General features: G+C 35.8%; 1 protein-coding gene across 2 annotated transcripts in view; it reads right to left on the bottom strand.

The window, feature by feature from the left end:
• Positions 1-14,077, bottom strand: part of LOC127977265 (voltage-dependent calcium channel subunit alpha-2/delta-1) — a 92,607-nt gene extending 78,530 nt beyond the window's left edge. Inside the window, exons 1-3 of one of the 2 annotated variants that reach the window (XM_052582052.1) lie at positions 13,592-14,077; positions 6,452-6,533; positions 6,108-6,224 (exon numbers count right to left, since the gene is read on the bottom strand). In XM_052582052.1, the coding sequence (XP_052438012.1) occupies positions 6,108-6,224; positions 6,452-6,533; positions 13,592-13,713 (321 nt within the window). In that variant the 5' untranslated portion in view covers positions 13,714-14,077. The remainder of the gene's footprint in view (positions 1-6,107; positions 6,225-6,451; positions 6,534-13,591) is intronic. The other variant, XM_052582051.1, reaches the window with a different exon arrangement.
• Positions 14,078-15,057: the final 980 nt, after the last annotated feature.

Below are 15,057 nucleotides of genomic sequence, written 5' to 3'. Positions count from 1 at the left end.
TATGTGAAATCACGCACCTGATTGAATTTACCGTTGATTAGAGAACCGGCTTTACTGACAAGTTGCGCATTCATTATTGACCGATATTTTTCGTGCACCCCTAAAATGTACGTACGTCCGAGGTCTGAGGATTTTAAATGGCTTTCCTACCTGCCTGTCAACATATGTATCTGCATATCTCTTCGTACACTGTTTGCGCAAACAGGTTATGTAATCAGCGCATTCACGCAGACTGTGCAGACAGCACGAGAACGGCAGACAAACGTCAACAACCCTGTCTTCCTTCCTGGTATGGTAGTACTTTTAAAGTTTTCTTGCTGGTGAATAACATGATGTAGCCCAACGGTTCCCAATTCCAGTCCTAGCATAAATATTTTGCATGTCTCGCTTAGTTAACACACCCGATTCAGATTACCATCTCATTAGAAGTGAGCTACGTGTATGAACTGTGTTCCAATTATTTTGATCCCTACACCATGTTCATTGCTCCCTACTCCCAGAGCAAGGGTTTACTTCACTTTGGAACATGGGCTGGAATTGGGAGCTGCTGATGTAGCTTATTGTAGTAATGTTGTCTTCTGGTCTGTGAGCATAAAGGCATTCAGGGGGCGTGGCTTTTGATGCAAATTGCAGGGAGGGTGGGATGCTCACTTTCAGGACATCAGTTAGCATTTTCCAAGATCCCCAATTACACCTTTAACATGATCGTATAGGTTATGTCAACCAAAAAAGTTGCTTCAGAGGCAGAGCAAAATATTTATTTGATAAAGATCACAAAAACATTAATGTTCATTTAGTATAATGCACCCTGTTGATTAGACCAGGAACATATATCAAGAAAGTTATATAAAAAAAAAAAAAAAAAAAAACATCAATTTTGATTTCATGCTGACTTTAAGTCTTCCAAGCAGAAAGAGCAACCTTTGAGCAATAAAAGTCTCCTCTGGGGTGGACTTCATGCCATTTGTCTATACGAAAGGACATATTTCGCCTGGAGGTAAAGGATCCCAATTTGAGACGGTGTCAGAAGGATCACACTTTAGCTGTGCTTAATGATCTGACATAGCAGAGAACAGGCAGTCTGGGATGTATGCACACGGGACAGAGAAATCATTTCAAGTGTCAGGCGAAGTCTGTAAGGAAGGAAGACAGAATGTAAAGAGACACTAGCTTTGCCTCAAGCCAACCCTAAATGACTAATGAATTTCTCTTTTCAATCCTGCATGTACTATTCTCTCCCACATACACACATGAAGGGAATTTATTATAAATTATTCAGCTTAATTACTTTTCACATGGCTCTTACAAACAGCCACACACAAGAATTACATTTATAATTCATTATTTGAGAAGATCCACAACCCATGATAAAACAGAAATAACATGGCCAGGCTTAATAAACACCAACACAACGACAGCTGGAGGACAAAGGCCACATTGCTTGGATATCACCACTGGCACTGTAATAATCTCAATAATATTAAACGGGTCAAGAACCCAGTATGATTCATAAACCAGGGTCATATTTCACCACCAAACCAAAGAAAGAAAGAAAAAAAGTTGAATGTTATACAGTAAATAAAAGACAAAAAAAAAATGGTTGCAAAGATGCAGAACATTTCTAGTAAATTTCCAATTAGCTGAACATTGAATGATCCTATGAGACAAAATGATCTGATCCTGCTATGCATCTCCCTCTCACAAACTCTCGTACTGCACATGTATAGCAGTGATCTAACTATTCTCAAACAAATGCCTCACATCTATTATTTATAGGAACATGAAGGGGGGTGAATTATTCACTCTGATTTTCTGTAGATAACAAATAGGTGAAAAATTACAACTTCCACTGCATGACAAAATGCATATTTACCGAAGTGCCATGCCTAGAAGCAATAATTTCCGCAGTAATTCTGCTTGTTTCTCGGTGTGATATTCAACATTGTCTCCTCTGAGATCCCTTAACAGGAAAATATGGACAGAACTGTGGAAATCCGAACAGCCCCCGCTACAGATTGCGGAAATGCAAGTCAATTAGCCAGTAAACATTTCACTGTCTACTTAGCTGGACCGAGCAGACAAATATGCAAAGTCTAGAGAAGACAATTAAAAAAAAAGGAAAAAAAAAAGGACTTCATCTCACAGATGGAAGAAATGCCTTTTAATTAGGCGGTAAACATTTCACTAGCTAGGAAAAGTTGGACTGTGGGCGCAAACCGCAAACAGTAACATATGATGGGACGTCTGGTCTCTGTAATGCATCTGAAATAATTTGAAGTCATGGGATTTATAGGATGTACAGAAGGTGGAGAGGACCCTTCCTGAGCCCAGCGTGCGACATGACCCTGCAGCTCAGTACAGCCACTTAAGAGAGCGACCTGCTGAGCACCAACATACATGAATGAGTGTGGCCGGCTGGAGGCTGGTTATCTCAGATACGGTGCTGATCAAGAGGAGGAGAGGGCTGTTTAATAATGCATGTTGAAGCAGACAGTATCAAGCGCAGGGCTGAGACCAGACTTGTCTCAGACGAACCAGGCCACTGGACCGATCAACTTACACCTCTGGACACACACAATCAAATACAGTCACAACTGAAGATGACTGAGATCATTTTTTGTAACCTGGCTTAAAGACTTGTGTGTGTTTCCACTGGCATGGAGCGAGCGTTTTCAATTCATTTCTATGGAAGTTCAGCTTAAATACTTGTGCAGTTACTTACTCTAATCAACACACTCACAAATGCATGTCAAAATGACAAGTACCCTACTAGAAGAATACCCTACTGATCAAGGGACAATCATTTACAAAAATGCTAATTTAAAAATGTATACAACAATATTATAATGTTGTGTAGTCATCTATAACACCTACTTTAGACACCGCCAGGTTTACTCATTGAAAAATGTATTTGTGATGAAATAATTATTTTATAACACATGCTATACAATTAATGTGAGTTATGCATTAATTTAAGTGAGGACAGCTATTATAGTGGGGCAAAGGAGATACAGATAACTTGATTAAGAAACTTTAATTAATCATCTCAGATGTATTAAGCAAAGTACGAAGAACGGACCCCAGGAAAAGGTAAAACTGTCTACTGGTAAACAATCATAAACCTAACAACATACACACACGCCACATGTGAGACGTTGCGGCTTATTATCTAGTAGCTGTTAACCTGTAAATATTAAAAACACACCAGAATGGGGAAAAGACCTAGAGACCACATGTGACACACAAACAAACATACGTTCTCAAGCTCGAAGCCAAGCCACGCTGCGTTTCATCTGTATTATCAAAGCAGATCACAGAGGTTGGAGCTGAGAAGGCTGAGGACTTGTGTCTGTGTTTTCAGAATGGTGCAGTGGCTGAGAAAAACAAGGAGACAGATGTAAAGCAGTTCTTTATTTAGTCAGCTGACGACAGCTCTAGGGGAAGCTATGCCTGCGATTAAAATTTTCATCAATCACTAGAAAAAAAATTGTGGAAAAAATGTGGAAAACAATGTGGGGAATAATAGATTTGTATTTTCTTAAGGAAATAGCAGCGGCTGTGATGCAGAGAAAGAATGGTATAAAAGTTTTAGCCAAGATTCGATTTTAAGCTTTAGTTCTGTTAATGAAAAGCCAAATAAAATCTCTGAATCTTGTCAGCTGTGCATGAGAATTAGCACACAGCCCGACACCATCTCCTTTGTAGTGTAAAAAGGCGAGTAGAAGGTTAAATAGATGCAAAAAATAAAAAAAAATGAAAAGCCACATTACCGTTCGGTATGCAAATGGATGCAAAAGACTAATTACAATTCAGTATGCAAAATATAATAAAGTCATCACTGTCAGATTTCCAATACCAAACATTTTAGTCAATGGGAGATTTTCATATAAATAAATGAAAAGTAATTATAAAAAAATAACACAATTGAGGCTCAAATTAAATTAGGAAAGCAGGAAATAGTGTCAAGTTGTTCAAGGTTAATTGCAAAATGAAATACATGTATAGATGTATAAATTTTTAAAACTAAAAGGCTAATTCAAAATATTAATAAAAATATAATGTTCAGATAATATTCTTTTTTTTTTTTTTTCGCTTATTTTATAGTCCACTGGGGAAAAAACGGAATGCAAATGAAGTCTAAATGAAGTCTGAAAATAGCATTTTTAAAGCACGTAAAATCTTATTAAAAATGAAAAATAAAAAGCTTATTCAAAATATTAATAAACATATATTACAAGTAATACTAAAATAAAACTCTCCAATAAGGATTTTTATTTGCTTACTTGATAGGCCACTAAATGCTAAACAACCTGAATGCTAATGCAAAGCAAGAGCATACGTCTGATTTGAGACATCATTCAGTTCCAAAGCACGAACAACAGAATGAGTTACACGCCAAAGTTTAATCCTCACACTTTGCCACAAAAAGAAGTCAAAGTATAAATAAAAGCAATCAATACTGTTTACGCAATCAGCCTTCATACACAACTTAAGAACAGAAGTAAAACATCTCCTCATTAGCGTCTTAGTAAACAAACTCCTTGTGGCATTACCAAAGAAAAGGAATCAATATTCAGTCTTGCAAAACCTCAAATGAAACCATCACTCCATCGGCCCGCTCTAATCTTCCTGTCCGTATACACAAGACAATTGTGTGACAAATTGTGAGCTAAAAAAGATTAAATCTATTCTAGTGAAACATTTAAGTCAATGTTAAGTGTTCTGGGGAGGCTGGAAGATGTGGGGGATGAAAAACAAACACACGAGTGTGTTATTGAGACAGATGTGAGTGAAAGAGCGAGGACATTCCCAAAGGCCTGTCTGTCTGTCTCTAAAAGATGAGAGAACACCTGAGTAATGGGCTGAGAAGGACCAGTCCAAACATCCCTCTCTCTCTCCTGCCTCTCTGCAAAGACAACAATATTATTCACACAAACTAATACAATCATCGCCCGACAGCCTTGACCACCACTGAGACTTCCTCTGCATGCTAATGGAGACACGGGTAGACAAACACAGCAGCCATGCCAAACCCCCTCCAGGTCTGCAGACGGGCATCAGTGAAGCGGGGAAAGCCCGACACATCTGCAGCGGGCGCAGACACCCAGAATCTTTCAAAGGCTGATAACAATTATAACCCGCTGGCATCCGTCCATCCATCTTTCCAAAGGATATGCCAGCTGGCGTCTGCGCGGATGCTCATATGCGAACAAAAGTACACACATACTCAATGATGCTTAGATGAGATACAGGTCAGTGTGAGCACACAAGAGGGTAGATGCAATTTTATTCTGCTGTCTATGGGGCATCTGTTCAACTCCAAACAAGCAACTCAAAAAGCTTTCTTAATGTACACCTGTGACCACTGGGTCATGGTTTTAAAAATTACAGACAAACTATTTTTTTTACGGTTTGAACGTAAAAAAAAAAATAAAAAAAAAAAAATAAAAAATAAATAAATAATAATAATAAAAAAAAAAAAAAAAAAAAAAAAAAAAAAAAAAATTATATATATATATATATATATTCAATATTTTATTCAATATTTTATATCTGCATCAAATATGAACAGGTATTTTCAAGTTTAATACAGCTTTAATTTTTTTTTCATTTCATTAGAATGTGTCCAAGTTAATTAGATCTTTTACTGAGCATAAAATAATGATTTTCATACATGTCATTCAGTGTACCTTATGCCTTGTCAGGCATATTTAGAGCACATTTTAATTATTTAAAATTAGTTTTGTCAAATCGATTAATCGCATTCAAAATAAAAGTTTGTGTATGCACATATATTGTGTGTACTATATATATATATATATATATATATATATATATATATATATATATATATATATATTATAAATACACAGGCATACCTGTATATATTTAAGAATTCTATGTAAAATATAAAATAAAATAACATTTAAAAATAAAAGCATGTTTCATTTTTAAATATTTGTTACGACTAAATTTCTTTGACATGAGATATATATATATATATATATATATATATATATATATATATATATATATATATATATATATGTCCTTTACATCTTTTGATGTTTATGCAATCATGATCAAATAAAGCAGGATGGTCTTACCTCTAGAGCTGCGGCTCGCTTCTTCAAAAAATTTTCTATATTCCGTGCCGCTGTTTCCACAAGCTGTGCCGCATTATTGGTTTTCACAGTGAAATAATTCTGATTATCCATAAAGATCTGCCATAACGGAGAGAAAAAGACACTCATTAGGGACTCTGGTAATGAGGTAACGAGATGATGGTTTACCGGTAATGATTGTTTTGATAATTAAGCAGGCTTTTATTGAGGCTTAACTCTCGCTTATGATTTGTTGGGCCGAATACACATTAAAGTACACATACATCAACATGTACAGGGGTGTGTGTGTGTGCGTGGTATAGTGTGAAGGCTTTTGGACCTCTGACCTGTCTTAGATTATTTCCAGCGCTGGCTGTGTCTGCTAGAGAAACCAGCTCCTGCTGCAGCTGATCTACCCATTCTTTTATCCTGCAAACACAAACACTCATATTAAATACACAGCTGCAATCGAAATATATACCTGGAGGGGTCAGAAAATGTGATGGAAAACAATTCAAGTTTTTATGAAGTAACTAAGCCCCAGTCATGAAGACAGCTACAGTACATATGTGAGTCATATCGAAAGCAATTTGCAGTATGGAAGAGTTACAGCAAATGCAATCCCATGACGGGCTTTTAATATGCACGTTTTATAAATAGCACCAAGCAGCTACAAATGACTAAATAGTCCGTTAGCACACTGCAAGCAAGTACTCAAGATTAATAACCTGGTGAGCACACACAAAACCGTGTCCTTCAGAGCAAACACAAAATGCTTCAAGCACAAACGTGTACCTCAGAAATGGCTTTAGGGACCGTTTGTTTTTGTTTTTTTAAATGCTGTGCTTTTATTTTGAAGTTTGTGTGACCCTACCTAACTGTTTGAACTGAACAAATGGCTCATTTGTTTGATCAAGATGACACAAAAATCAATCAAGCAAGTCAAATCCACAATAAACCTGGGCATGTCAAACATAGCTGAAGAAGGGTTGTACAAACACAAAGAAGTTATGACTGAAAACGGCACTAATAAAAGCACATATGTACAAATGAAATGCATGTGCAGGATAACACAAAACCGGCGATCCCTCGAAGTGTAACTCTTCCATATTTTGAAGTATTTATATTTGGAGAAAGCAAAATCTTTAATCTTTAACCTGCAATTCATGTTATAAATTTTATAAACTGTACATGGTTGCAGAGCTGTTCTACAAGACAAAATTCAGAGAAGTCGCTGGTTCCAATGACTGCTCCGCATGGTTATAGAACATCCAATTAATATTAATAATTAATCACACAATGTACAACCACACTCTGCTGGAAACTCTTTTTCTTCATGATATTCCTTGATGTCGCACTGCAAGATGAAAAGAAGAGTGAATTCATGGACATCAGGACGAAGTCACATGTCTTTCATGGCCTCTGTGATCACAGATCTAAAATTACCCGAACCACGATGAGAAATTCAGGAGGTGTTTGCGAAGTGTGAAGTCCGTGGGAAAACTAGAGCTATCATCTCTTGAAGAACAGAACTTTCTGACAAACTGTGATGCTAAACACTCATTTGTTTTTACTCAGTGTACATTTTATATTTTAGCTATTCATTTATTTGTTTGTTTATATTTATTTTTATTCATTTATTTTTGAGGAAATGTGTCCTTGCTAAATACAACTTTTAATTTACGTAAAAAAATAAATAAATAATGAATATAATTTACAAATAATGTGTCACCGTTTCCACAAAAATATATAAAAATATATATGAAAACAAATGGAATATTCAGTAAAGCATTCTGCCCTCTTATGTATTATTTTTGTCAGAGACCAAAAGTCTGCTGTCTGCACAAAAGAAGCTGAGGAGCAAATGTCCAGTGTCTTTGTGATCCCAGAGAAGGCCATGGTCTTACTCTCTTTCCCAAAAGAACAAAAACAGACATATTCACAGCAGACATCTAAGTTTAAGTCGTGAACCCAGACCGTCAGTACTAGTATAATAGAACCCTATGGTGCTCTCTGTATTGGGGTCAAAACCGAATTTGGAAAAGGAAGTGTAAAAAAGATAGATGGGCTGCAAAGAATTCTGAATTTAATATAGGCTCCTCCATTCTTCTGCTCTAGTGCTCATTCTATTCTTCTGTCATAGGCTTTTTTCCTCAGAGGCTGAAAACACAGAAGCACAGATATAGGTTGCAATAAGACAATCCGTTCGCTGAGGTGCTTTCTAACAAGCAGATTTGGACAGATATGGTTACACCAGCACTTTTTTTTTGCACTAAGTCTGCTAAGTCAAAATGTCCTGTTTGCAACTATGCCTCCAGCAATGTAAAGTCCCTCACACTCTTTAAAACACCCTGTAAATAAGCCATTACCAGTCAGACCTTCTCCACTCACAGGGCTTCAGCTGGCTCACGTAATATTGCACACTACCTTGTAAACTTACAACCACACACACGCTGCCAGGTTTTATGGTGGAAGAAAAAACGAAGTTTCTCACAACCACCACGGCTCATGTACTAATGCAACAAAGTCTAAATGTCTGCAGATGTAAGAAGCACTCAAAGGAATAGTTTAATCTAAAATCTAATCTAAAAAATGCACCGCCATCAGAATGAGAGCCCAAACAGCTGACAAAAACATCACAATAATCCATAAGTAACCACAAGGCCAATCAATTAACATCTTGTGAAGTGAAAAACTGTGTGTTTGTAAGAAATTAATTCATCATTAAGGTGTTTTAACAAATATGAGTCAAAATATGAGCACATAATGAATCAATAATTCAAAAGAACGATTCTGACAGTTAAAGTCCATTCCAGATCAAAATTGACCAACATATTTGTTTCGAACTGTTTTAGATTGTTCTTACTTGTAAATGTGCTTGCCTAGATCTGTGCATATTTCTCTCCTGATTCAAATAAGACAACTTTTATCAGCTGTTTGGACTCTCATTCCGACAGCACCCATTCACCACAGAGTGTAATGCTACACTTTTCCAATTTTGTTCCAATGATGAAACAAAGCTCATCTACATCTGGCATGGCCTGAGGGAGAGTACATTTTCAGCAATTTCTTTCATTTTTGGGTGAACTATTCCTTTAAGTTGAAGCCTATTGTACAGTATAATGAAAGTACTTCATTTTAATCACAGTTAAAAGATACAACAATACTTGCAGGTTTCTTACTATGTATAAAATTGGTTGATTATAATGTGTTTTAATGCATTTTACTCTTTAAAGGTGTACCCATGATGTTGAGGCATAATTAATGCAAAAATAAAACTTTTATAATGTATAATACAAGTAAAGTGTTACCTAACTGCCCATGCATCTTTTAAATGTACATCCAACAGCATTATCTTGAATGAAAAGATATGTCTATCTAGTACAGTAGGTAAAATGTCTAGTCAAAGGAAACAGCCACAGTTCTTTAGATGAATTCTGCTAAAAAGGTAATTTGTCAGTGATTGTAATGAGTTTATTCTAGTGAATGTGTGCTCTCATTCACTTCCATTTCCAAGGTCCATTCAGAGATTTCCCTGCGCTCCTCTATAATAAGCTATTTAATCCCTTTACAGGCTGAGGATTAGCGCTCATCTGACAGGGGAACAGAACTGTGACTCTAAGCTTTTTTTCTTTTTAAAGAACTTATGTCTAAGCTTACACTAAACAGTTGCTCGGAACAATGCAAGATTCTAGGGAACCATGCCACTATTTTTTTTAAGGGGGAACCATAGCAGTCAGACTTGGGTCAGTTAAGACAGATAAAACAAACCTCTAATGCAACTAAACTTGCACACTTTGACAAATACTGTTATTGTTGCTTTCTTAAAAACATGTTGCGGATAGCTTAAACATTCCTACAATTTCTAATACAATTTATTCCTGTGATGACAAAGCTGAATTACTCAAGTCTTCATTGTCACATGATCCTTCGGAAATCGTTATAATATGCTGATTTTGGCCTGCTTGTTTGCAGAGCTATTATAAATTCTATTTTAAAATAACAATAATACAACAAAATTTGCACAGCTAATGAAATGAGACTGAGTAAACAACTGAAGTGTCCTTTTTGGATGAACTGCTCCTTTAAGTCTTCTTAAACAAACTTATTACAAGCTTATTACAGCATAGTATATATCTTGTTCTCTCCACAGGTGAGTGGCGCCTCTGTGTCAGTAAGTGGATGAGTGTGGGACTGAGGGACAGGTGACTCTGGCTGTCAAGAGGACACAGTAACAGTGATCACCTGCGTCATCTCTCTGTGGGAATCCTCCCTCAGTTTCCTCTCCAAAAAGCCTGTTTCTGCACTAATACTACAAGAGGAGCAGTGTGGATAATGCTGCTCCAAATTGAGTGGATTAGTTATTGAGTAGTCTCACTTCCTTTATAAGTGTATCTGAGGCACAGATGGGAGGGAAAGCCAATGGTGTTTGATTTATTCGTTTTCTGCTGTTCTCGCACCTTTTCTTTCTCTCTCGCACAGCAATGGTTTTAACAACCGTTGTACATCCAAGAAGAGACAGAAATAAAACTAATTGTGGGAAGCAAAAATGAGCTACAGTATATGCAAAACAACACTGCGATATATTTATAAAAAAAAAAAAAAAAAAAAACAGATACACATATATTAATAATTTACAGTATCTCTCACTACTAGAGGAGATGGTTAAATATGTTAACTTAAAGAAGAAAAACAATTCTTAAAGGGACAGTTAAAAAACCAGTTCTGAAAATTTACCTAACCTCTGGTCATCCGAAATGTAGTTCATTGGAACAGATTAGGAGACATTTGGCATCACTTGTTTACCATTGGATACTCTGCAGCGAATGGGTGCCGTCAGAATGAGAGTCCAAACAGCTGATAAAAGATCACAATAAAACAACCAATCCACATGACTCCATCAAACGACTTGTGAAGTTAGAAGCCATGTGTTTGAAGCAAACAGATCCATTATTAGGATGTTTTAACTGTTGTCCTCTCACATCAAAATTCACTGACATTTTTTTAGAACTGTTTTTGCTTGTATAGAGTGCTTTTTTCTCCGCATATTTTTCTCCTGATTCAGACTAGATGACTTTTCACTGGCAAAAGCAATTTTATAGATAGAGTGCTCACATTTTAGCCAGAAACAATAATTGCTCTTCACTTCATAATATTTAAATTGATTGACTGGAGTGTGTGGACTACTTGTGATGTTTTCATCAGCTGTTTGGACTCACATTCCGACGGCACCTATTCACTGCAGAGTCTCCAATGGTGAGCAAGTAATGTTATGCACACTTCTCCAAATCTGTTCCAATGAAGAAACATTCTCATCTACATACTTGATGGCCTGAGGGTGAGTAAACTTTCAGCAAATTTTCAATTTGTGGTGATCCATTGCTTGAAGCTTTCTCCCTTTACTTTTAATTTACACTGTACTATTCTGCTGTAACCTTTTCAAGAAAACCTTTTCAACAACTGAAAATGACACAGAGGCACATTGTTCTTTTTCATTATTTTAAAGCAATGCATTATTGACGCAGATTCTCAGACAACTACCTGAAGAGCCCATTTAACAAAAGCACTTGTCATGCGAAACAATTATATCCTGGTTTTTACGGCCCTTAAAAATGTTGATCTACATCTGTCAAGGCCACCCAAGAGGTTTGTTTTTCCTGAATGCATGTTCTAGTGCAGCACAAACAGTTGGTCAAATAAAAAGGTCCAGCTTCTTACATAATCTTTGTAAATCGTTATCTTAATGCATTGCATTAATGCTCTTCACGCCATGCAATAAAACACAATGTGAGACCACAGTCACAATGTAAAAATACACCAGTTCTGTCTATTACTGCATTCAGAAATGACAGTTTATAGATTTATGAAAGCATGTAAAAATCTGTGGCATGTTAAGATTGTATAACAGTGAGGAAACTGACAAATCTCTTGTTCTGCTGTCACAACCACCTGGTGAAACAATCCATTTTTTTAGCAGCAGTGCAGACAATAAGGGCAATTCATCTCAGATGCATCTGTCCTGAAACACGCTAACAACAGGAATACTTCAATGTACTGAGCTGGGGAACAGCAATGGGCCTTCTGTACAAATTCACAATCGTGCACATCCACAACAGTTTAAACATACTTTTTGCATAAGATATAGCTAACTTGTTTACTATACAGACTCATTTAAATATCAAGTTGAAAAAAGACTTGCCAGCTCAAAACAGAAAAATGCTCAACCAATCGGTCTCTCACAAACACAATCATTTGTTTGCCATACATGGTCACAATGCACTTACGGTGAATATTGTTATGCAATATATTGAACTTATTCAAGAAACATTTGTGCAAACAATCTGGACATCTGTAGTAAGGTAAAATAATAAGTCTATTTTCAGTTGAATGCCTCATGCTGAATTATATTTGCAAAAGGAAAGACCTTAAATCATGGCAAAAGATTACATAAGGTGAAAGTGAAATGAAAACCACAGGAGGTAAAAGCTTTAACCTGGCTTTACCTTAAGATTAGTGTCAGTATAGAGTTAAACACATACACACTATATGTTTGCACGATTAACAGACCTTAATTCGTCAAAATTCACCAATAATCTAAAAGATTGAGCGTGAACAAATCTCTCTTTGTGAACAGATTGCTGAGTCAGATTTTAAGAACTGGGGCAGTGAATTAGTCATTCTTCTGAGCCAGTTCTTTTCGGTTAAACCAGCTCGGTACTGATTCTTTTACGAATCATATTTCACCTCTGACTCACTGATTCAGTGTCACAGGCTCTCATGATCACTGGAGGTGAAGATCATAATCAGAAGGATTGGGATTTCATTCACAGATCATACAGGACACTTTAAGGTGCTTTTTGTTCCTTTGGATCTTAACAGTTGTGCAGTCTTGCATGAAAAAGACTTACATGAAAAAAAAAGAAGAAAAAAAAGAAGAATGTGACATGGGTTTGGAGCAACATGAGGGTGAGTGAATAATAACAGAATTGTCATTTTCGAGTGAATTACTCCCTGCCGTGAGGAACAAATCAATAATGAGAAATAATGTATCCTCCCCCCAATAATTTAACATAATTCATAATATCGATTTTGATTTTGTCTGCTTTATTATTAAACAACGTTAACCCTTAAAAACACTGAACAGAATTTATATATTGTCTATAGGTTTACATGTAGGCTACGTTACAGCGTTTAGACGTGATTGGCCATTATTGGGGCAAATAGATGTAATAAAAAAATGAAATAAAAAAAACTGGAATATTGATCACCTACGATGCGTTAAATTCACGTTAAACAGCACACAAGTAAATAAATAGTTTGTGTATTATGCATCCAGCACGATATACACACTCACAAAAACTTAAAATCACACTTAAGCACGTTCAAACAGACAGACAGTGGATGAAGGAAAGAAAAAAAAGCGTTTTAATCAACAGTTGAAACACCGTGACGCTCTTCTGCACACACAGCAATGTCAAAGTACTTACATGAGCGGACTGGGGAACTGCGATGGGCACGAGACATGAACAGATGCGAAGAGGAACATCATCAGCACGGAGATTCTGAACGGATTCATGGCCAGATCTGTTGATCTCGAGCGCACCATCATCTTGTCAAGCCACACCAGTTACTTTTCTCCCGAGATATAACGCGTCGCTCTCCTGTCCTGCTGGATAATCTTATTATTTCCCGTCATCAGGTTAGAGACAGACGGGATCGGATTGGTGATGAGTGTCCTGTTGGATGGCTCTATACGCGCCGCCTCATGTTACAAAAGCGCGTGTGTTGCTCTTCTGTGTGATCCTGCGCGCGCTCTGATCAAACTACTGACCCGGTATAGAGGGGAGGGAGAGATCAATAGCCCCGAATCAGCGTCATTCTGCCCCCACCCCTCTCTCTCTTGCCCTCTTATTGCAAAAGCCTGCTATCTTTCATCGGATCTTCATGCAATGCAACCCTCTCCAGTCCCCCACTCTCTCTCTCTCTCCTCCTCCTCTTATACTTCCTCCACACATACTAAGTAACACCCTCCTCAAATCAATTGAGAATTCGTACGAAAGTGCCTTGATACCCACTGAAAGACAACTAAGAAGATTTGGCATGTACATTTTTAATTGAGCACAATAGGGTTTTTGTCACATAAAGAAATAAACTGCAAAGATTTGTTAAAAATAGTTGTTTTTATTGATATTTTATATGATACTTATGGTTACACAACATTTATAAATACATTAATGTTATATTATTAAAGCCATATGCATGCAATACTACTAATGCTACTACTATTGATAATAATAATAATTTTGTTTAATCTATTATTTGATAGAATATTTATTTTTATATAAATTATATAAATGATTATAAAATATACTACTACTACAAATTCCTAACATGTTTATAAGTATAAATTATTGGATTTATTATTATTTAATAATGATAATAATAATATTCAACATCAACAAAATAATATAATCAGCAACAATATATTAAATAAAAACAGTTATCTTCATTCTACATGAAACATTTTATTTATATATATTTTTATATAAACGATACAAATTGTATATTGTATTATTATTTAATTATAATATTATTGTTATATTAAATAAAAACAATGCCATCATTCTACATGAATAATATGTTATTTGCATATGTTGTTATTTATATAAATGATGAACATTTTATATAATAATAATACAAATCATTATTCTGAAAATTTAAATGCCATCCACATTCCACATGAAAACATATTTCTTATATTTATATTAGCCTATTACATTTTAATATAATTATACACATTATATTTTAATAACATTTAATATTATTATTATTATTATTATTATTATTCAAATAACTCAAACCCAAACTACATGCAAACACATTGAGCTATTTAATCAACTGTTGCCTGAAATACACTGCAGTTTTATGCTTTTGTTTGAATCTGATCAATATC

Source organism: Carassius gibelio, chromosome B18 (assembly GCF_023724105.1).
Source record: "Carassius gibelio isolate Cgi1373 ecotype wild population from Czech Republic chromosome B18, carGib1.2-hapl.c, whole genome shotgun sequence".
Lineage (NCBI taxonomy): Eukaryota > Metazoa > Chordata > Actinopteri > Cypriniformes > Cyprinidae > Carassius > Carassius gibelio.
The sequence above is the reverse complement of the archived record's forward strand: the minus strand, read 5'-3'. Positions and strand labels throughout refer to the sequence as shown.